Below are 24,069 nucleotides of genomic sequence, written 5' to 3'. Positions count from 1 at the left end.
GCTGAAGCTTCTTGCAGAAAAAAAATACTCAGTAGGTTCACTGTATTGTTAGGAAAAAAAGTTGAAACCTATGCAAAAAACAAATAACCAATCCCAGAGTTGCATCCATTGCAACGCGGCGTTAACAGAACCTACGGTGTCAATTCACTGAATCGATTAATAATATTGTATGATTGAACTGTAATCAGGGAAGCCTTATTCTATAAGCCTCGTGGTTTCCATGAAGGCTTCCCCGCCCCTTTTTGTACTTAGATTTCCCTCTATCGTTTTTTCCCTTTGTAAACTTATGTGTAGGGTGGCAAAATAAAAATTGCATTGAACTGAATTAACCCTTAGTAGAGGAGACATACATACACGTAGAGCAGCAGAAGACCTAAGCATTCCTCTCAACCAAAAATTGCCGCCTTATTGAAGCCGGGAACTTCGAAAAGATTCAACCGGAAGTTCCAAGCACGGTGGCGAAACGACGACGCCGGCGGTAACGACGACGCTACAAAACAATAGGTTTAGTGAGCAAAAACAATAGCTCTACACGCTCTGCACGTGCGTTTTACATTTTGGTACATTTCTTTGCCGTCATCTCCTAAATGACGACGTGAAATGACCAAATTCAAGGTTCTGTGGAGGACGTTAGCACATGAAGATGAATTTTCAGTTCTCGCTACGCTTCCAACCCACTCATACCAGTTTAATTCTTCGACAGTTACTACACACTTTTAACGCGAAACGACTTTAAATAGTTTCGTAGTGATATGAATAACGCGAACTGGTATTTTTAAATTAAGTCCTCGTAGCCATCGTCGTCCTCGTTTCGTAAGCTCCCTATTATCTCAAACTGAACTTTCCTTTTTGTCAACCATGGCGCAATACTAGTAGCTTGTGTCGTTGACGTTGGAAAAAGAATCAAAGTACAACTGTTTTTCACAGAATCTGGCCTTTTTAACCACAAGTATGACGAACATTGACGTATAGAATACATTTAAGTTTTGTTCCATTCTCCTCACAAGTTTCTATATATTTCTTAAGAATACAGTTGGGTGAGGTTAACACTTCATTCTGATGAACTTCCTCATCAGTTCTTCATTTACTGAAAAGCTGTATTGTGTCGCTGAGAATTTACATGTTGTTAATTAAATTTTGGGACCAAAAGAGTCAAAAATTGAACCAGCAATGTACAACTGTGATTGCTCCCTCAGGGTTTTGAAGCAGCAGATCTGATGCAAATCGAGTTTCCTAGCAACCGAGAAACTGATTTTGTCGATCCGGACACAATTGCGACAAAATCCGTTTTCAGATTTAGGGTTCGGTTTTCAAATGCGACTATTGGTATTTAAGGTGTAACGGAAATTTGGAAGAAAATTTATGTGAGAAATCTGTGATGGGAACTTAACACTGGCAAAACTTCATCTTGATATATGATTACCCTAACTATATCTAAGTACTAGTGACTGTACGGTCTAATGGAGGTAACAACCAAAATGCACGAAAAATTTGACCGTTTTCAAATTTGATCCAACATCATCCAACATGTTGCACCATATCTCAACATATCGTAACAGGGTGGCCAAACGTATGCAACATGTTGCGCCCAACATTGCTGCAAGATGTTGCGTGCGTTTGGCCAGGCCTGGACGACCTATGGCAGAAGAACATAAACGAAGAGGAATGAAAGAGAACAATATCAGGTAACGCCGCATGGGAAGATTTCACCGTCCGGTTTTTTTCAAAAATAGCTAAAATAATCTCTAAATCAGGCTAGTTTTACAGAAAAATCAATTTGAAATATGGATGTCTGTAACTTTTCTTTCACCTTCAGAATTTTTTTTACAATTTCAAATTAATTTAAGTTAACATGCAAAAAATGAAAAACGTTTACCGTCCGCAAGCAGAGATATAAACGAATGAAGTTGCAAAAATCAGGAAAAATGACAGGGTTACAAGATCAGCATTTACGCATACGTCACCTGCTCATTCGAGTCCGCGCGCGTGGAACTACATGCAAACAAGTGATCATGAAAGGGTTTGTGGAAAAACTTCTTAGCTTTCGTGAATAGGAGATTTACGATAATATTCCTCCTATAAAAGAATTGGAAGAAAAGTGTGCGAAATCAGCGGTAAAGTTTGCTATCTCCGGTCACCTATTTTGATTCATGAGCTGACGTAAGCAGCTAAAGTATTGCGTGTGCGGCTTTCGTGCGAGCGCTTAGCTGAAAACCCTTTCGAACTTAAGTGGCTGCGGCTTTATGTATCGCAAAAGCTACAATTGTAGTCCCTTGCAAAATACCAGAAAAAAACGAACTCAATTAATCCTACTTGGTCATGTGAAGTTCCGGAAATGATATTTCCATTCCGCAGGCCCCGGCAAAAGGAAAGCACACTGTGTGATTTAGCTTTTGGACTTTCAAATATGATGAACCTTCACACTTGTTTTTAAGTTGTTACCGGTTCTCTGGGTGTCCTTGGGCAGTTGCCACTTCATCACCCCTGCTGCACTTAGCTTTGCTTTCTCACACTTCTCTCTATCCACTGCGACATCATCTTCTTCACTTCGTTTCAAATCATACACACAATTCCACGCCACTGGTGATGTACAGCCTGTTATCTGTTGGTCTTCAAGCTTGTAGAGAAAGTCCTGGAGGTCATCTAGAGCCTACTCCGCTGCGTTTCTTTCTGGGGTTTACATGACAGAGCATTTTGGTTCCAAAATCCCAACAAAATAGTTGGAATCAACTGAAGAGAGTGTAGTGTAACGTAAAGTGCTAGATTTCTATCCCCTAAGTGCTACACGGCCAACGTTTATATAAACGTAACCTTTCCAAATAGTTGGAATCGACAGCTTCAACGTGTCGTTCAACAAACAGGGTTCTGCATGACTCAGGATTGTTTAGAAGAAGGTCCTTCAAGCCATAAGCTTTAAGCCCTTCCATATTGAACTCACAGAGGGAGTGTAATTTTCTGCTGACAAAACCGGGAGCCAAAGATGTCAACCATCAAATCCTCCTAGATTGGGCTCGTACACCCATGGTAAACAATGACATTTTGCTGACTGACAAAGTCATACTTGATTTTTTCAATCTGTTCCCTTTCTCATGGTTTCGGGTGGCATTCTTCATCAACATTTGGATTCACTAACATCATAAGTAGAGGTATAATAGGTAAACTCTGCTTACGAGCAAAGTGGCCCATTAGGCCGGAGCTTATACCAGTTTCTGTAGCATGAACCGACTAGGAGTATTTCTGCCCCCCCCCCCCCCCCCCTTCCCGGATGGGATGCTATTCCATCGCAGGGCTACTCCCAGCATTAAATTCGGCGGTGCCCATTTATACATATGGGTGGAAAGAGGCACAATGAGTGTAAATTGTCTTGCCCAAGAAGAACACAACACAATGTCCCCGGTTAAATCCAAGTGTTTAAGGGCCCACCTGCAGGTGGGCCTTTAAACTTTGCTTTAGTTCAACAGCTATTTAACATTTCTTTTGTTACTGCAAAAGTTGAATGAAGTTGAAGCCGGTTTGGGTTTGCCCGCCTCTTTCAACACTGTTGGGTAAACACTTGCGTACTAATCGGACATTTGTCATACTCTGCGAAACAACGTGCCGGAAGAGAGATTTCATTAAGAGTTTGACGACCATGTAATCATACAACAGTAAATTGTTCATTCTCTGTCTTCAAAACCTTTTCGCTCTGTTCCAGTTATAAGGCGGGTTCGCCTGTATTGTACGACTTGAAAAAGATGGAATAACCAGGGCATACTCACTGTAGTGCAGTTGCATCTTCAGATAAGGCGTTTTCGTTCACGTTGCTTTTCAAGTAATTTGAGGTTTGACGACAACACGAACAAACAAAAGTCGTTGTTTATAATCACTGGAACGGATTTTGCCACAAATCCAGTTGTAGCGTCACGGTTTCGTTAACACTGCACAAGGCAAACCAGATGGCAAAACCCCGCGCAGTGAACGTATCATTTTTATCTTTCATATGTGCGGATGTTGGTGTCGTCACGGTAAATAACACGATTAGCCAATGAAAACTCGAGCTTCCCCTCATTGCAAGATACTTTTGTGCTGCAATATAATTCGTCTCTACTACATTAACATTATTATTGCACATGTTGGCATTATCATGACTTGTTTTTCAAAACTTTCATATCTTTTTTCAACAAAATGTGTGTTTTAAGCGGTTGGTGACCACTTTCTCGCCATTTCGTTTGTTCTATATAATAAATTCAACATTACATGGTAGCTTGGGGATACGAAATTTACCTTCCCGTTTTGCATTTTAAAACATGTTTTAAAACGCTGCGACATTTGCAAGTCATGTAAACGGCATGTCGTAAGCTTGTCGCATGGGCCAAAAATCGTACCATCCTCCACTTATTCTTATTTAGGTCCTCAATTTGGTTCGCAAGTGCGGTGTTGTTGTGTCTTTTTTTTTTTTCTTATCATGGGCAGCCCAGAATCGATGTTCGTTTTAAAATATTTTGTGTGAATTCTACACCCGAAGTAGTTTGCCTTCTGGCAGTATAGTATCAAACAAACATCATGGGGATGCACGAACGTCCAATGAACAGAACGCTTCAAAGAGGGGAAGGCCAATGCAAATACACAGGAAAACAACATGTAACGTTACGCTTTCATCTGTTCGAATTTCCATTATCTCAAACAAGTCGCGATAAAAAATACAAGTGTTCAAACAGGGATTCTTTCTATCTATGGTGTCATTTCCTTTTAAATAATGAAGTTTTTGTGTGAAGAAAAATATACTATATTAAATTGTAATGTATCGGCATCTGGTACCCAACCCAGACATCACACACCTAAAGAATCGACTTGGGGCGCTTTCCTTTTCTCAGAGCTGGCAGGCCAGACCCGTCACTTTGCAAAGAGAATGCAACAATTTGAAGGAACACTTGCATGATAATCCCTCGTATTCTTCTGGGGCAGTATATATCCTCGAAGTGTGACAATTTGAAGGTGTTGTAGAGTTCGTCCTTCGAAATGCCCGGTCTGGCCGGCCAGTTCTGTCAAATGGAAAGCGTCCTAAAAGACTACTGTTTTTTTCATTTCTCTCTTAAATTAATGGGAAACAGAAGGTTGAACGCTCAATACTCTTTTCTTTCGACATCTGTGTTGAGATATTACCTTTTTTCGATAAACACCGGGCAAAGGCTTCTTTCTTTGAGTTCTTTTTGAAAGCCGTTGAATTTGCTCGATGTTCCTAGTGACTTTTACAGTTTAAACGACCGCCATTATACATTCTGTTTTCCCCGTTCCTTCACGTAATGGGGTTACTTGTAGGTAATGGCGTCGCAACATGACGGAAGGCACTTATGTGACGACACTGCGCATGTCACCCCTTTTACAAATGAAACCGGTATAAAAAAGCATACAAACGACGACGTTCACTGGCGATGGACTAGAATAAGACAACTTTAACACTGTATCAGTTTCTAGTTAAGGAGTCGTCTTGGCAAGTTCACATTTTCACCCTGGATTTGTGACTTCGTTGGTCGGCAGTACTCAAGTTCAATGAATTCTTGAAAAAACTGTACAAGATAAATTAATGTCTATTTATACGCACGCAGCTCTTGCTTGCAGTAAGTACCGTTTCCAACACAGTCCCTGAAGATAAAACCCTGACAAATTGCAAATTTTAATGTGCAACTAAACGTCTTGCTGTCAACTCGTGATGATTCTCATTCAGCCTCGCTTGGATGTAAGCTAGCCTCACTTGCACGTGTGCTCGATCCAGTCCATCTTACACCAGTCACACTTCACGTGACAGCACCAAATAAATGAACAGTTACACTTCACGTCTTTCACTCTGTGAACTCTGTTATAGCCTCTACCGCAGCACATTTCGCGACAACTGTCAGTACCCTCCGAGGTCTTATTGCACGTTCGACCGTACGTTCCCAGGATTCCAAATCTTCCATCCGGATTGCAAAACTCCGGAGAGTTTTCCACGTACACGAGGCTTGAGACAGACGGTTTTCGACTATTCGTGTTGCGCTTTTTCCCGCGTCGGCCGCGCATTAATTTCAGGAGCCTGCTTTTGTTTTTATTCATTTTCACTTTCAAGGCTTGATCGTACTTTTTTCGTAGTTCGACGGAGACTGCTGCCATCTTTGGCATAGTTCGCCAGCAAACTCGGACCGTGCAGGAACCGGAGACACCATGGCATCTGCAAGTCTTACCCATGTTGTCTTTAATGACCTGAAATAAAAAAAATCTTCAAATCAGGAAAACGAAGCTAGAGGACTAAATGGCAAGCTTATATTAATCCTCGTGGGCTGGATGTAGTATAAATGTTCAAAGCAGCTCTTACAACTGCTATTCAAAGCCATTTACTGAAGCAGGAGTCATTTTAGTGCTCATATTTATTGTACTTTGGTAGCCAGATTAGCCGGCAGTTATAATCTATTGAATTGTTTCTTTATTCTTGCAAAATTTCATATTTGGGCACTGTCGTAAATGTTGTGAAACGCAGTTAACTTCATTTTAACCTTGAACGTTGAAACACATATGCTATATCCATACTGAGGCCGTCGACTAGTATTACTGACTAAGATGGAGCGTATGTCCTAAACTGTTAGTTTCCTTTTCCAGCGCCGGCTCTTCTTGTCCATAACCCCAGGCGATCATGTGCAGTGACAAAGCAAGCTCAACAAAGTGGGAGGCAAAAGGCGTAAAACAACACGGAATATCAAACAAAAAAACTAATAACTACTGTTTTTAATGTTGTGAAAGGAAAATTCAATTTTTTGGTAGGAAAGGAATCAAACGCTTGGAAAGTACCGTAATTGTACTTAAAGTTTAGAGAAGTGGACATACTTAGAAACATAACTTGTAGTCAAGTGAAGCTATGATCCTCGCAGTTATGAGCGCAATTTTTGCAATAGCGTGGAGAAGCCTGGAAAACTCAGGACTTTGATTCATTCATTCATCAACGGAACCCTGAATTTTTAAGGCTTCTCTACGCAATTGCTAAAATTGCGTTTATAACTGCGAGGATCATAGCTTCACTTAATTTCATATCCGCAGTTCAATATATGATCATTTCATACATCATTTCGCTCATAACTAGTAGTATTGTTTGGATTCATATAATTTAAACCACGACTGAAATATCGTTTAATTTCAAACATATGAGCAACGGAAGAATGCTTAAGAAACAACAAGTTGGATATTTCAGTACCAAAGCGAATTAAACTGCGATAGATTCAAAAGATAAAAAGGAACCACCTTGTTTAGGTGTTAAGCCGTGACGTACGAAGGGTATCGAAGATCAGCCGGTCCCAGCAGGAGATCAATACACCGCTTTACGCTACTGTTAAGAGGTCGTTCCTTTTTAATTAAATTTTTAAAACTTCCCTGATGCATTTACTTGTTTAGAGAAGACCCATTTATGCCCGCAGGGGAACATGCGATATTCTTTTCACAAACGCGATAAAATTTCTCAAAGTGAGCTAAAAAAAAAGTCTAATTTAAGGACTGACGTTTTTGCTCTGTTACCAACTTTCGACACTATCGCCGAAATCATGCCTAATGTCGTTCGCCACCATAATCGAAAAAATATTTTGTTCCGCGCCAATACCGGTACCCAGCAAACACAATCATTTGGTCCAAAAAATTTAATAAAGTTTGACAAAAGATAAAACGTTAAGACCCCTGCTGGGCTTCAGGAGAAAACAAACAATTTAATAACGAAAACAAGGCAAGTTCATAGAGAGGTGTGGATAAACATGATGGATAGTTTTAAGTTTATGTTTTGACTCGTTTATTTTAAATGGGTGAACGCTTTTTGCACAGAAGTCACTACAAGGCCTTTATTGTCAAGACGTTTCTCATCGGCAAGAGTCCGACGTCATACAGGTTTCTCTTTGATGGATTTCCGAAAAAAAAAATTCATGTCTCGATGGTGGTAATCAAATGGTTAATTTGATAATCGTGTAATTTCATCTTTTAAGCTTGTTAACCATATCATTAAGACACCGCAAATTTTGGGAAAAGGAAAGGAAAGGAACTTTATTTAAGTGTCTAGTCTTCTAGCCCTGACGCACTAATTGGGGACACTGCAAACTGAAATCAACAAATTAACGCTAATCAAATGTTGGTTTTTGATAAGAGGTGAGAAACCGGAGTAACCAGAGAAAAACTTCTCGGCGCAGAGTAGAGAACCAACAAACTCATGCAACCCACATATGACGCTGGGAAGTCTGGGAATCGAACCCGGGTCACATTGGTGGGTGGCGAGTGCTCTCACCACTGCGCCATCCCTCTATCTGACCGTCTTGTTTTTTCCTCAAACTCAAGGAGCTTAACGCCAAATAAACGTCCCTTCAAAACCTACGATTGTGCCTCTCGTTCAAATGCTTTGAACTGAATAGTGATAAAGAATGAAAGATTCACCGTGGCGTGCTCGACTTGCCGTCTCAGTGGGTCTGAAATTGCACATAGTACGTTGTTGCGGATCTCCGCATTGTTGAAGAGCACAGCAAAGATCGGCATGATTGCCATCAAGTACTTCTTTTAATGTTCGACGAAAAACCAAGTAATGCTCGACAGAAACCGCCGTATTACAAAAGAACTGTAATAAAAAAAAAAACCAAACATGCACTACCCAGATAAATTTGTTGCCATAGTAACTTCCTGTTGTCCGCTTTTCATGAGCTTTAGTTCAGTAACCGATGGACAACGAGCTAAATATTGTAGAAGTGTAAAACATTTTCTGATAATCTTATTTAAAAGATCTATAAGACGTTTGTAAAGAACTGTTGTCTCTTATTTATCACGAAAAGATATTCATTATTCAAAATTTACTGAAAAGCTTTAGGAAATAGACCTTTTCGGCTTGTACATTTTGTTTTCCCAATACAGATCATGTGATAATACTCAGGTGGTTTGGTCTTTTGTTTTGTTCATTAAAATGAGGGCATGCAAGCATGAATATGCCTGCATACACTCTTTTTAATGAACAAAACAAAGGACCAAGCCTCCTGAGTATTATCACATGATCTGTATTGGGAAAACAAAATGTACAAGCCGAAAAGGTCTATACTCTTATTGTAAGAACGTGATCCTGTAAAGTAGATTGTGACAATCAAGAGCTGGTCCGTATCTTTTTTCAGTGATGGTCGCATGAATGACCGCTTCAGCAGAAATGACCGAATGAGAATACATGAGATTTTAATACAATAATTCTTAGCAGAAATGTTACTTAGTATTTGAATTCGAAATAACCTCGTCACACACTTCGTTTTTGTATATACTTCGATGAAAATTGAATTGAGTATAGAATTTATCGAGCCGAAGTTGATTAAAAGTAATTTAAGCTCTTAAAAGGTCACACATCCTAGCGGTTTATTGCCCAAGTTAGTGGCTAGTCTGCAACTTGTGAAAGTAACATACATACATCAATCATAATTGTTCATATTTCTCGGCGAATTCTGAACTTTAAGGTGTTTTTTTCTTCGAGATCGAAAACCAATAAGACTGAAACCCTTTTTTCAAATTAACTTTCTTTCCTGACAAAAGAATTTCTGTCACACGAAGGTCAAATGAAATTCCAAATTTTTAATCGAAGACTCCCTGTAGCCAAATAAATGAGGCAACATCCGGAACATAACCACAGTTTTATCTTTATTCGAGTTCTTCCGTTAATGCACGAATAATATCCTTTTCTTTTGTTTGAAAATTATAAAACATCATTCGGAAAACAGTAGGAATGTGCTAACAATAAAAATAGCAGCATCACTGATAAACTTATAAACACTTTGGCATATCGTGAGAAAGGCGGCAAAAAAGGAAGAACGCCAAGGGCGTGTAAAGAGTTGCAGAGTGGTTCATGCGCGGCTGTTGGGAAAGACGGGATAAACACGAGCGAGGCGCGTTTCCGCGCGAGAGTAATACGCGATCGACAGATAAACCGGAGATGATCTTTTTCTTGCAAAGACATCCAAAAGGAAAGGCTCGTCACATTTTCGGGATGAAAAGAAGGGAAAGTCAGTCAAGGTGGAAGGTGCCGTGGAAGACTTGCATTCGCGCGCGACGTCGCGATAGCAACAAATTCGTTCCGAGTTTTAGTTTTCGGAAGCCGCACAATTCACAATTTACACCCCACTCAAATTATCGGGAAGCTGCATAAGATAAAAAAGTCGTTAAGAAACTGGGAGCGTCTGCAAATTCACCGCACTTTTGCAGATGTCGGGCTTTTTTCCCAGCCATAGCTGTAAAAATTTTCAATTCTTTCTTGGTGACTCGAGCTCGGTCTACGGTGTATTTATTGAAGACAGAATGAGCGACAGAACGGGAAACGACACCAGTTTAGTTTTAAATCACAAGAAATAATGCGCAGATGATTCTTTTTAAATTGAAATTTAAATTGTTTGTTATTTGATTGTCTGTGACTGAAATGAAGAAAATAACGGGACGTACATTGTACGGACAAAAAAAATCTGCCGGAAAAGCACACACGGCTCTTACATCAATATTGCATATTAGCGTTTTCAAAAAGGTGTCCTGAAAAATGAAAAAATAAGTCTTCTTCAGATAAAATGCTAAATTCTTCGTTGTCCGGTCTGACGTGATCCTCAGAGTTTGCAATGGTACTTTGTGACAAACAAAAATTCCTTATAATTATGTGGTTGCTGCAATTTAGATAGAAAATCAGGGAGTTTAAGCAACGTTTCACTGAAACGTCAACTGAACAAAAACGTCACTTCAAAATATAAATTTGCGATTATTCTTTCTTCACCACGTGGTAAAATATCGGCGAAGCATTGCATTGTTTAACTGAATTTGAAGTGAATGGACGATTCACTATGTTAAGCTCACGAAGTCATCGAAATTTTATATTTCAATGTTGCACAATTATTGTATCTCCCTCATATTGTAATGGAATGGAGTTCCCTTTAACTTGATTTGGCTTCAGTGGTCTTAAAGTAATAAAAGAGTAAACGAGGTTCTTTATTGTATGCAGTCATGTTGCCGAACCTTAAATTTGCTTTTTTCATGTTCTTGCCGTGTGTTTTGAGGAATATGACAAAAAGGTGTACTAATATTTGTACAGAATGACTGTTTTTTCTTCATTGATACAATAATATTGTTTTAAGGCGTTACTATTACCATTGAGTAGATTTAAAAATAACACTTTTAATCTACAGATCAAATATATTAGAGGTGATGCCATTTTTTTATTGACAAGTACGTGCTAGTAGGTTCATGGCGATCGGATGGGGTGTGTGATTTTCGAGTGGAAAGGCTTCGTACACAAATCCCGGCTGTCAAAATGTTGCTTTCTTTAGTGAGGTTGTTCAAGGCTTCATTTGCCAGGAAACCAAGGTATTACTAACATTTTGAACCGATCAATTGACTATAATTGTAAACGAAACTATCAGCTGAAAAGATATTTAACGAGCAAACTATAGCCTCCGCAAACAAGTTCGCAAAAGTTGCAAAGCAAACAAACTATTTCTTCAACGTGCAACAAATTTTCCTCAGGCTAACCAAACATCCTCAAAAGCAACGCTGAGAGGACGTTTTTCTGGTCACCGAAAAATAAAATAGAGAGCATACTTTCCGCAAATTGCTATCATCAGAAAAGACGTTCGACAGTTTCATGGCAGACGCCCACCATAACGACAAAACCAAAGTTATCAAGCCTTTTTAATCCACATTTCCCCCTCGTTGTGGAATTGAACTCCGTTTTTTGTCTACGACGGACTCCGTCGAATAAGTGGCGGTTTCCATTAAAAGCCGGCTGTAGGAAACACGGAAGCATGTGACAAAATAAATAAGAGTAGAAGACGTGTCCGCTAGTGAGGAATCCAGTTTCCCGGAAAACCTCATCATCGACACCCATAAACAGGCCGAAAAATCGTTTGAGGAAAGTCTTAAAATGCCGTCGAATCCGTTCGTCTCGAGTTCGGACATTAGCGGTTTTTTTGAAAAACATACATCCTGTTATGTAACTTTGGCGGTGCGGGCTCGTGGGGCTTTAAAGCAAAGACGACCGCAACAGCAACGAAAATGTCATCTCTAGCCTGAACCTAGCTTAATGGTGTAGCATCCGAACTTATAATGGGAAAGTTACAGGTTACCTGAAAATCTTGTTCAAGGGCAGTGAGACTTTCTACGGGATGATGGTCACCGAGTCATTACAGATAAATAAATCTCTTAATTAAGCAACTTTAAATGAACATTAACATTATCATTGTGATCACTTCTCGACTGTTCCAGCCATTTTAATACGACACTGGGAGACGTTTGCCAGTAACCCAAGAATGAAACTAGTGTGAACGAAGCTTCAAGTCAAGGAAGACAAGGGAAAGGTTATATCACCACGTGCAAACGTTCCTCACAATGAACCCATGAAGTTTGTAATTATACGTTGCTGTTTTGCAAAGGTATGGCAAAGAAATGTTCCAAAATATAAAACGCACGGGCTGAAAAACATGCAGATTTGAGGCGTTCGATGCTTATTAGCAATGAATTCCCTTGTGCTCACAATTTTTGGGCCTCTCTAAAACTAATGAGATATAATTTAGAAGCGTGTTTCTTGAGCCTTTCTGTAACGCCGTCGAAAACATTTATAGCCCTCAATGGGTTAGTGTAACATTTTTTTTGTCGCGAACGCGTTCTCTTCAGTCAAGCTATGTGTGCTGTCGCTAATAACCGGATAACACTCAGAAAGTGATTATACTTGTCAGCAGACCACAAGATCAAAAGCGCTATTTTGTGTGTACTTAAAAAGCTCTTGCCGAAAAGGATATGGTCAATTTTTCAATTTTTCGAGAAAAGTTCTTTTTTGAGCCTAGCATTGTGGAAAATTGTGACCTTGACGCGATGAAATGTAAACAACAGTTTACCACTAAACTTTGAGCTTGAAAACCGCTATTTAGAAAAATGAGACGGAGATAAAGCGATTTGAAGCTTTAGCAGATCACATTTTGGAGTAAATGGCGGTAAACTTAGAAAACAAGGGTTCTACCCCACATTTTTCTAGGTTTTCTTATGCAATTCACTTCCATCATTCTTCTTTTTAAGCCCGTCCATACTAATTGGCTTCATTGATGTATTTGTCTTACATGCATCTTTCAACTGGTTTAGCCTATGATGGTTCATTGACTTTTTTTAGTGAAAATGGGACGAGATTTCCTAAAATTGTCATAACCCGATGACCTTTCAGTTTTCTTCATGTTAATTATATAATATTTTTCGCCTTTCGGACTATTAAAATTTCCGCCTTCACACCTAGTTATTTGTCCTTTATCGTCTGCCGACTATTCTTCGAGAAGTGTTTGTCTTAATATTGGCACTAATGGCGGTGACGATCGCTACTTCCTCTCAGTATTTACGAAGAATGTTAAGCGAAACAGACTTTGTCGACAGCGCCCCATTCACCGCCTAATAAAACAAGATCAAAACGAGCTGAATACTCTCACGTCGCCAAAAAGAATAGAAAATGCAATGCAATGAGAATAGCCCACTTTCGATGTATTAAAATTCAGTCCTAAACAAAAGAAACTAAATATTTTAAGCAAGAGCCGATACAACGTAGATTTGATTTTAGTGGTGTACTATATTTCGGCTGGCCAAACCGGCCTTCTTCAGGTACAATGAGAGTTTCCATTGAATTGCTTCCATGTACATATATATAGAAGCAATTCAATGTAAACTCTCGTTGTACCTGGAGAAGGCTGGTTTGGCCAGCCGAAATATAGTACACCACTAAAATGAAATCTACGTTTATCGGCTCTTGCTTAAAATATTTAGTTTCTCAACTTGTAATTACGGGCCGATCAGATCAAGCCACTGATCCAACGTACACCGACAGGAAGATTGTCCACGGTAGCTTGCTTTAAAACTCTAAACAAAAGGCATCATCTCGAGGCTTTAAGGATTTGTATGAGCCTCGAGATGACACCTTTTGTTTAAGACTGAATTTTAATACATCGAAAGTGGGCAATTGGACCCTCTCCAAAAAAACTATTTGACTGGCCTTTATCCGCTTGTTGCGTAATAACATTTATGAAGTGTATGTTTACTTTTAATAAGCTGCTAGCACGGTGGGTACAGTGGTCTGCAGTATTGCATCCGTCGAAAGTATTTACACATTAACCGAAATGTGCCATTTCCGAGTTGGTGTTTGTCTCGCTTTCGCAGTGAGTCTTGCTGCTCAACTATTGGCCGAAGTGCGAAATACCATAATACTCTTTGATTGTCCAAATTTTAAATACGTATTGTGTCTTGTTTCTCTTGGGACTTGCAATGGTCCCAAGGGAAAACAAAAAACAATGCTTATTCAAAATTTGGGTGGACAAACAAAGAGTATTATGATATTTTGCGCTTCAGCCAATTGAAAGGGAAATGAGTTTGATTTGCATAAGAATAAGCAACTCATTTCCATTTGAATTTATGTGCACCAGGACTCGCTTTGAAACTGAGGCATGCAGCAAAAATGATGGAATCGCAAAAAGCCATTTGCATGATGACGTAATTTGACCACAAGTATCAGAATCCTTCAGGTTTTGCTTGTCTCATGCTAATTAGAGCTACTGTTATTTTTATCCCTTTGGTAGTTGCAGTCAAATCATGACGCCATCGTGAAAGTTACCTATTGATACCAAGTGTGATTAGTGCACACGCACCTAATCATCGTGAACCATTCTCCTTCCCGTTCGGTCAGCATCGGAAAAAACGACGTCCGCCGGCTGGTTCCGAAAATCAAAGACTTCCGGTTCTTCTGCGCATTCTCAAAAATTAGACAAAATAGTGCGGGTTACCATTTTTTTTTTTACCAAAATGGGTCTTTATTTCGACTGCACAAACTTCGGAACCAGCTTTTCGGAGCACTTTCGGAGCTTAATCAACTAAGCAAGAACGACGTCGTTCGCTGATAAGACACCACGCTGAAAATATAACGACTGCACGCTGATTGGACTTAAGTCGCGATTATTCCACGTTATTCTATTTGAAAGGTTTATAGCAACTATCCAGGAGTTAAAGAAACGAAGACGGCTGCAGCAACAACAACGCGACAAAACAATATTATTATTTTATGGCTTAAAGAAATTAAATGGCCGTACTGCAGGTGCAGCACTCATTTTAGTAAATTTCCTTGTTGTACTCTGCAAAGCAATGACGTCAAATGAACAAATTTAAGACGGGAGCGTCAAATAGTACATCGTTCAGTTTCTCTCTTTACTTCCAAATAGCTCGGTCCACCTACTTATAGTATATTTCACCCATATTGTACAACATCGCGATAAAGCAAAATTATATTTTGAAGTGACGTCTTAATGATCCCAGACCAATTATCGCACAGCGACGTTTGGCTGTAGATACAAAAAGGGACACAACGACATACCTTCCTTCCAGCTTCATTGTTGTGGCGAGTGACCATGTCAGGCATTCCCTTTTCATTTTTGGCTGGATCCATGAATTTTGTTGAATAGTCGTAGCCAAAGCGGTAGTCTTCAGAACAGCCTCCCCATTCCCAGCTCATCTCTCCACTCTTATGACCAACGCCCGACACCCGGGAATCACAGCCACACATTTCCCAGTTGCCTTGGCTACAACCCTTTGTGACCTGATAAGCCACTCCAGCAGAGGTAATGGCTTCCAAGAAGGAACTCTCTTTGCTACCTAAAAGAAGTAATAGAGAAAGTCCTTCAAGTGAGCGCATGCAAATGAATTGACGGGAACCATGCTGGTCTGCCAAAATGAACCAATAAGGGCCATTTTGGGTTCCAAACCCAATCCTCTGACGATTGAAATTTGGTTCACTGTTTTGGTTATAAACACATCGAGTCGATAGATGTTAGTTTCTGCGGACTTTGGAAACTTTAGGGTGAGAAAATGTCTCGTTCTTCTTAAAACTTCTTTCCGTAACAAAATTTTGAACTCTCCTTCTCAAACTCATTAATAATTCATCAAGTGATAAACCAATTGCGTGCCCGCATTTAGGTCACATGGATGCACCTTGATACCGCGGTAAAAAACAGCGTGTTTGGAAATCAATTAGAGAAAGCAATACACAACTTCAACAAAACTTTATTACGTCTATTGTTTGCCCCCTTTTAGGCCTGGACTGTACAAGCAAAGAATCTTCTTCTTGCACACTTTTGGGCGGTTGAAACCGGCAAAATTCATCCTCAGCTAACCCGTCCATGTTTCGGAACTATAGCTGGACGCCACTGAATGCAAATTGTGGCTACTTGAAATAAACGAGCTTCAGTTGTGAAAAACACGGACATTATCATCACAAACTGTGCGCTGATTTTGTTTTCTTTTGTTTGCAATTAGGCGCCGATTGAGAAGACATTCAAAAACTCGTGCTTCGTGTTTTACCGGGGTTTCCAACACTCGAAAACAATAATGCTTTCATCAGTTTTCTCGTGTTTGGAAACCTCGATAAAACACTCGCACTCGTTTTTGAAATATTACTTCACTTGACGCAAACTCATACCACTGAACGCCACTACGCATGCTATCTCTCGGGAACTCGAATATGCAAATGAGGAGGTAAAACCATCTGCCGATTGAAATCAATTTCTATGAAATTTTGCCGGCTATTTTGGTTAAAAACACATCAAGTGGATCCCCAACTTCGTACCCAGGGTCTCTCTTCTTCCCTTCCTCTTTAAGAGGGTAACTAATGCCTGTTATTATTTACGTCTCCAACAAAGATTTTCCGCAAAGGACATACCAACATCGAAGATTATGTCCTCCAAGAGCGAGTGGACCCTTTAACACAAACGTTATCGCGTCGTGAAACGAGCCTCAGAATTTAGGGTACATAAAATCCCAAAGTGACCATACAACCGTCGAAAAAATTAAATGGTTCCTTTTTTCCAAAGTCATTAATAATTCATGAGCTTAACAGCCTATCAAAACAGCGATAAAACGTCACGTGTACTAAACGATTAATAACAGGAAAACGAATGTTAACGAGACTGTAAAGAAAGCTATGCACGGATGATACCAGTCGCCGAGGTTGAGTGTTTTCTAGAAGCTAAGTCAAACTCGGTAAAGACAGCCACCTATCAATTTCACTCACGAAACTCTGATTGGCTAAAGTGGCAAAGGCTATTTGTCGATAAACAAAGCTTACGCGATAGCAGTAACATAACAATAAATTGCCTTTGATTTTTTATCCTAAGCAACCTCAGTTTCGACTTTTAATAAACGTTTTCCGGGTGCAGCATCTTCATGTCACATGTGTGCCATTCAGAAACTTGGGATCAAGGTGCAATATAAAAACTTTCGGATATTAAGGAGCATTTTAGGCAACTTTAATTAACGAATCCGGCGTCTAGAAGACGCGGTACAAACGATTTGGCTTCATTTGTGCAAAACTATTTGAACTCTACCCAAATTAAGAAACAATGAACTTTACTTCGTAGTGTCAAAACTTGTCAATCATAATATAAATGATTAAGCTCAAGCTTTTTCCCCTTTTGTGGGTTGGAATGAAAATAACGCCAGCGTTGACGTCAAGTTGGGTTATGAAGCTGAACACAATAAAGAAAACCGACGGACTATTTCAAAAGGAACAACAGAGGTTTTTTTCGCTGACGCATCAAGAAATAATCCGTCTGAGGGCGACAGAAGGAAAAAAATGAATTCCCTAATTAACTAAAAAATTTTAAAGAACCGGTGGAGGTATACAAAGGGCGTTCCGCATTCCTACAAAGGAAAAAAAAATGCTCATAGAGTCATTTGATTTGACTAGACCTGAAAATGAAAAACGGTTCGGGAATACGACTTTACTGCCAGCTGGGTTTTTTTTTTCTTTTTCATTTTATTTTTAAATTGAGATATTTCTTTCACTGCTTCTTCCTGTAAAACGCATTTGAGGATATCCAAATAGGAGATGTGTTAGGCAATTCAAACACATTCAGGATTACATTTTTAGTTCATATCTATGACATTTCACATACTGTCCGTTGGGAAAAAAGGACTGAGCAAAACAAAGACCGTTTTCCTTTTTTCAAGATGAGGAGAAGAAAAGAGAACTCTTTAATCCAGTCTAGCCTCAGTCTGACTTGTATAGCTGATTCTCTGCATTACGCCGCAGAGCAAACAAAAACAACAATGCCCGTGCAAAGAATACGACCTGTTGCAACTATTCCAGACCAGAGCGATCTCCAATGCTGCACAGCAGCTTGTAAGAATGACAAAGACATCAAATAATCCATCGTAGTGGGAGAACACGAGAAAAAAACTGTGTAGCAGAGCTAAGCTGCTAGTAATCAGAGAGGGCTCCCAACGATTAAGTGCAACTAAAACAAAATATATACGTTCGACCAGCCCCCAGTTGTTCGAAGGGTGGATAGTGCTATGTACTGGATAAATCACTATCCAGTGGGTAACTCAATTGGTTTTGCTAATGTTCATCTACTGGACAGTGATTTACGCCGCAGTGGATAGCGTTATCCTCCCTTCGAACAACTGGGACCAGAACCGTGCAAAATTATTTGGTTGTGTTGTGTGAAAGACACTTCAGGCGAACAAGCCCTTAAATGCCAAAAATGCAAGCTATGAGGTCCCTAGAGGAAAGAAAGCGCTGATGGTGAATGCGGCTGAACAACAATAGATTGATGAAGGAAGACTAACCGAAAAAGGAAGAAACTCAAGAAGCACAGTTGTAGAGAAAAACCAGAAACTCGACCTAAAGTATCGATCCAGGGCCACAAAGGAGTAAGTCAACTGTGCGCTTCCCCAGGCTACCATCACTAGTACTCCTTCCCAAACGGGCAACTACATGCTCACCATAAAATGAGAGAAGCACAAACTGAGTACCTTGCTGGAATGCTACATCCCTTCGCTAACTACAAAAAAAGAGCATACACTTACTTTTCGGCAAAAACTTCCAAAACGTTTCGGCAATCTATGAGCTTGCCCTACGATATACCAATAAAATCTCACTGCTGTAACGTTGGCATAGTGATACGACTGTATCCAGGGACCTCGTGGGTGGGAGAACGTAGCTTCTGTGTTTTGAAACAATTGTCCATGCTTGCAATAAATACATGATCTAGATGACAGCTTTAAGCACTGTTTGAAATACGAGTGTCCGAGTAAAAACGGACGAAACTCTAAAAACACCAAATTGTTTTTTTTTTTTTAATAGCGGCGACATGACAAATTACCGGCGACTATAGAAAATACATGATAGACAATATTAGACCTATGGATACGAAACGATTTTGTAAGTTAAAGATCATCGTAACAGAGGCAACTTAAGCAATTTAATTAAGCAGTTCAAATGATGCCTCAGATACGAAGAAGCCTGTCAAAATTCCAGCCTTTTACGGGACTCGAAGCCATAAACCTACCGACTAACCCTACTCCACTTCTCTGCGAATGAGTCAAGCCAAGTGTGAGCAGGTCAAACTCGATTTGTTCCCAAGCTACAGCATTCCATCAGTAGACGAAATGAAAAAAAAAGACTTTGAAGACGTGAGACAACGCAACCAATTTAAGAGAAACGACGGAACGTGTGACCAAAATAAACATTTCTCGATTTTTGAGTAAACATTCGAGGCCATCTGTAACACCTTTTTTGGGTTCAGTGTGTTTACAAAAGCTCACCACTATTAGATTTTACTTGTTCTTTTGAATATATCGTGTCAGGTTCTTATCATATGGCGATCAAAGAATTCAAAAGGATGTTTCCGCAGAAGAATAGAGTGCAAACAAAAAAATGTCACTGAAACTTGTTTGAACTTGTGATAGCTTGAAAAGCTTTCAATTGTCCATTCTGACGCCCTTATTTTTGTTTAATTTCACGATGGATAATTTTCGCAGCCATCTACTTCACAAAAGAGCAATAGACAAAAAGAGTACAGCCTCGGGGTTCTTAAGCCCGTAATTATTGCAAAAAGCAATGAAGATATTTGTTGATAGATTTACTATGACTGTAAGGAATAATCTATTTCGGGATTACTTAGATTTTTTTCTAACAGATGTTAGCAGTCAGGAAGAAATTTTCGGAGAACAAAACGTCAACAATGCACTAAAAGTCTTTTAATTAATCTGAAGGAAACAGCCCACAGGGCTCCAAATTTTTAGGACAAAATTGGGCAAAGGAAACGCATTTCGTGTTCCGATGTTTACAAAGGCAAAAGCCAAGCAGACTAATGGGTGGAATGACAGTTAATGTTTTTGTTGTGGTGAATTCCACAGGAAACGTGAAACACTGACGCACAAGTAGTTAATTTTTGGGTAATTTACGCCTTGCTTTTCGTGTACTGCGACAGAACCAACCCACGCGTGAAGGAAATATTTTTCAACACAGGTCAAGGACTTTCTATAGTAATCGTAAAAAACAGAACGGAAATTGAAAGTTCCAACGAAATAACACAACTCGCGAGTCATCCACTCGCGTGAGTTCAGGCCCGCAAAAACGAGCGTGTGCGCGAGTTTCACTCAGAGCACCCACTCGATGATTTGAATGTGTTCGCTTATGTTGTTTGTTTTGAAAATTCTCTTCGCCTCTTTTCACATATTACTATTGAAAGAACCGGAAAATTAAAAGCTTAAGTCGCAACCACGTTCGACGAGTGTAGTGAAAAAGAGCTATTTACAACAAAGGGTTTTAAGCTGTAAACAAATAGACATCAGTACGTCAGATTGTAACCACGGCCGGTAAGAATGACGTTGTCGCTCGTATGTACACACTCCAGCACATGATTTAACTTCTGTGCTGTGTTAGATAAGGGAGATTAATGAGTTAAAGATACTGGTCGATACTGCAACAAGCTGGTGCTGGTATCACGGCACGATAAATAACTTAAACAGCGGTTTTCCGTTCAGGCAGTCGTCGCCAGCTTAGTTTGTAACGGTGGCATTAGTGGACGGCTTTCAATGAAAACAGAGATCGTGTCTCCCGATTTATTCATCCAAAAAGACCGTTAAATCCCAAAACGATCTCCGAATTCTGGGATGCAGATATCAACGCACAGACGAATCAGTTCTTCGCAATTCTTTGGATAGCTACGGAAAAGAGACACGATTATGGCGCGAAAACAGAGCGAACTCGGCGCCTCGCTTAAAAAGATCGAAACGGGGTGGTAGCATATACCAAAGATTGGAAGTGTTTGATTTTCAGATCAGTGCTTGGCAGGAAGCAAATTACAAAGTGATTGCTTAAGCCTTTTACATTCGTTCAATGTGTGTGCAGACAGAGAGGCACACAGCTAATAAGCCAAAAAAGAAATGATATATCGGAATAAGACAAGATCATTCAGCAGTTGCCAAAGGGTTCCAATCAACGGCTCTGCCCAACAAAAATACTTGTGTTGACAGATTTACTTAACTGTGTGTTAGAACACAAGTCTCAAATAAAATGAATAAAGCTAAAAAATTCTCTCAAATAACGCACCCTACTGTTCAAAAATGCGAGCAGCAAAAAAACTTGCGTCAACGAAGGCTGGGGTATGTTGCAACGCCCCAGGCAAAGAAGCGAACGCCATGCAAAATTTCACCATTCCTTGCTACAACTATTCCGTATTGGTTTGTAGCTTGAAAGAAGAGACAAGAAGAGGATCTCACAAGGAGAGCAAGAACGTATTTCTAAAACAAAACATTTCCTCGGATCTTTGTCCATGCAACGAGAAAAACACATGTGGATGAGAGGTCTCTGCGTAAACGCAACAAAGGGACGATCGATGAAAACGTTGCGACTATTTCACAAATAATCCACTACAGAGCAAATTAAAGCGGCATTCCAAATGGCTTGAAAATAATGGTGAACTGAGTCCAAAAGACAAGAAATCGGAAACAATCTTAGGCATGTATCAAAGAGGGGTTAGCGAGGGCGGAAGCACAGAGTGAATGTCTGTCCACCTTTGGTGCGTGTTGAATGAAGTGAGGGAAGTTCAGTTGAAAGTTTGAGCGTTATTTGTACATTTATAACTCACCAGCTTTGAGCATTCTTTGAGTCTGAAAAACATCAGCCACCGTGACCCCGGAGCAATTCCACCGGAGGTCTGTAAACTGACTTCTGCACTGCTCTAACGCTAACTCCACACCGTCTCGAGCAGACAGTCCCATCTCTGGAAAATTTGAACATCTCTTGTTCTTACTTCCCGTTAGCCCCGAGCAAAACGTCAAGGCTTCCGAGGTAATTGCTCGAGGATTCCTACGAAGAAGAATGAAACTCTTTCAGCCATGCGGCAACGAAATAACTTCTGACATTCAAGACCTCCCTCGCACGTGAAAACCCCTTATCTCGTTTGCACGCGCTGACTGACTTAAGAAGCCAAACAGCTCGGTTCCATTCACTTAAACTCAAGTGACTACATGTACGTTTCACGCATCAATTGCAAACGACTTCTGCTCGCTTTGAATTAAAAGCAGTTTACAAATATAAACATGATCATCACCATACTTGCCTTGCTTTGACGTGCCTCTTGATCGTTGCGAAGAAAAGAATGGACAAAAATGCCCAAAGCCAAACGCGTGTTACCATCATTCTTTGTTTGCAGTTTGTTCGAACGTGGCTCCGAAATTTTCCAACGTGTGAAGCCCTCGGTTGGCTGGACTCGTGTGCGATGGCTTAATGACTTGTAAGTGTCAATCTCGGAAAGCTCCTCGGGGTTTTAACTCGAATTTGCCGAAATCGCGTTTTCGAGATTTCTCCCGCAGACTTATTCTCACTTTTGCAAGTGGTTTCAATTTATCGAGGTATTCGAACAAACAGTGTACTTGAGGTCAAGAACGTACTTGACAAAATAACGCTTGATCGCCTTCACAAGCCAGTAATCTTGGCAATTGCGCGATTGATATGAGCCGAATCAAGTCAATCTGATGGAAGAATGGGGCTTACGAAGGCTCGCGTTTTGATTGGTCCGTCAATTTATTGTGTTAGATGGCTTCTATTTTCCCAGTAAATCACCTAATAACATCAAGACAAAACGCTTGTCAAAACAAAACCCGACATAGGACGAAATTCAAATCGAACACTGGGCCGGAAACCACGGAATGATTTGCGGCCATACGTTCGAGAAGCAGACAGGCAGGGTAGTTACAAGAACACACCCGAAATCAGCCATGGAATATACGCAAGTTGCTAATTTCGGCAAATCCGGTTTGATTGCAGAAACGGTAGCGCCAACCCTAATCCGTCCAGCTCAATTACACACTCAAATTTTTACTAATTAAACGTTTCTTTGTTATTTATTAAAGATGAAACACATACCCCGTCATTGCACCCAATTTTAAATACAACTTTGAGTGCAGAAAATATCTTGCTGTGAGTGCTATATTACTGTTTCTTTCGCTGATGAAAAAGCTATAAACGATAAAAAAGGGATAACCATAGAGATCAAACATATAGCCATGAGCAATGATGCTGAAAATGAGTTTGGTGTAAAGCTTGCTTTTTAAATCGGCGCCTTTTGAGACAGCTTGGTTTTGAAAACCCTTTGGTCCCCCTTGGTCAAATGTAACTAGCTATTTAGAAAACCGACCGCAAAGTATGCATTACGGCGCATAAATGCTTCTCTTGCATCTAGCTTTGCTTCAGTTTTCTTCGCTAAAATAACACTAGGGTCAAGAGTTCAAGACGATTCGCGTATTTTAAGAGTATTATACTTGAGATAAACCTAATCAAAAATTGACTTCAATCTCTCTTTTCAGCCGGATAAAACCGTTTTATTGCGAAACTTGATTATATGTCTCCATTGCCGGTTGACTTTGCATTCACTGCCTTGTCGACGGAACATTTGCGGATTTTCAATAAAAAATAAATCATGATGACAGTTTGAGCGGATTTTGTGTTTTTATATCCTGTATAATTGGGAAAAGAAAAATTTCGAAGGCAAGAATTAGGTAGAAGACGACATCATCGCTTTTATTTCGTGCTACATGACTAGACGCACGAAATTTCGCAAAATTGTTACAAAAGTTCAAAGAAGCAGATAGTGCGGAGGGCTTTTTAGGAATGGAGGACAACATCCGGAAAATAATCAATTGAAATGATTATTTTTGTTTTTGCTCCGACTCGTTTAAGGTGGATAAATTGTGGAACCGCCTTCGTTTACCACAGGAATATATCGA

At 39.9% G+C, this 24,069-nt stretch overlaps 1 protein-coding gene across 1 annotated transcript; it reads right to left on the bottom strand.

Moving 5' to 3' along the window:
• Positions 1–4,632: 4,632 nt before the first annotated feature.
• On the bottom strand, positions 4,633–23,638 carry LOC138038656 (protein Wnt-7b-like). The gene is made up of 4 exons (XM_068884650.1): positions 22,404–23,638; positions 21,930–22,150; positions 15,371–15,648; positions 4,633–6,216 (listed from the first exon to the last, which is right to left on the bottom strand). The coding sequence occupies exons 1-4, from the start codon at positions 22,481–22,483 to the stop codon at positions 5,728–5,730; spliced, it is 1,068 nt and encodes a 355-aa protein (XP_068740751.1). The 5' UTR covers positions 22,484–23,638; the 3' UTR covers positions 4,633–5,727.
• Positions 23,639–24,069: the final 431 nt, after the last annotated feature.

Source organism: Montipora capricornis, chromosome 2, assembly GCF_036669925.1.
Source record: "Montipora capricornis isolate CH-2021 chromosome 2, ASM3666992v2, whole genome shotgun sequence".
In the NCBI taxonomy this organism is placed as follows: Eukaryota; Metazoa; Cnidaria; class Anthozoa; order Scleractinia; family Acroporidae; genus Montipora; species Montipora capricornis.
Note: the sequence above shows the minus strand (reverse complement) of the source record. Positions and strands in the feature narration are given on the sequence as shown.

Excerpts from the sequence above, each read along its gene's own strand:
- LOC138038656 (XM_068884650.1), bottom strand. The coding sequence starts at position 22,483 with ATGATGGTAACACGCGTTTGGCTTTGGGCATTTTTGTCCATTCTTTTC. Across the intron at positions 22,151-22,403 it reads AAGAGGCACGTCAAAGCAAG|GAATCCTCGAGCAATTACCT; the intron begins GCAAGTATGGTG and ends TCTTCTTCGTAG. Across the intron at positions 6,217-15,370 it reads ACAATGAAGCTGGAAGGAAG|GTCATTAAAGACAACATGGG; the intron begins GTATGTCGTTGT and ends TTTTTATTTCAG.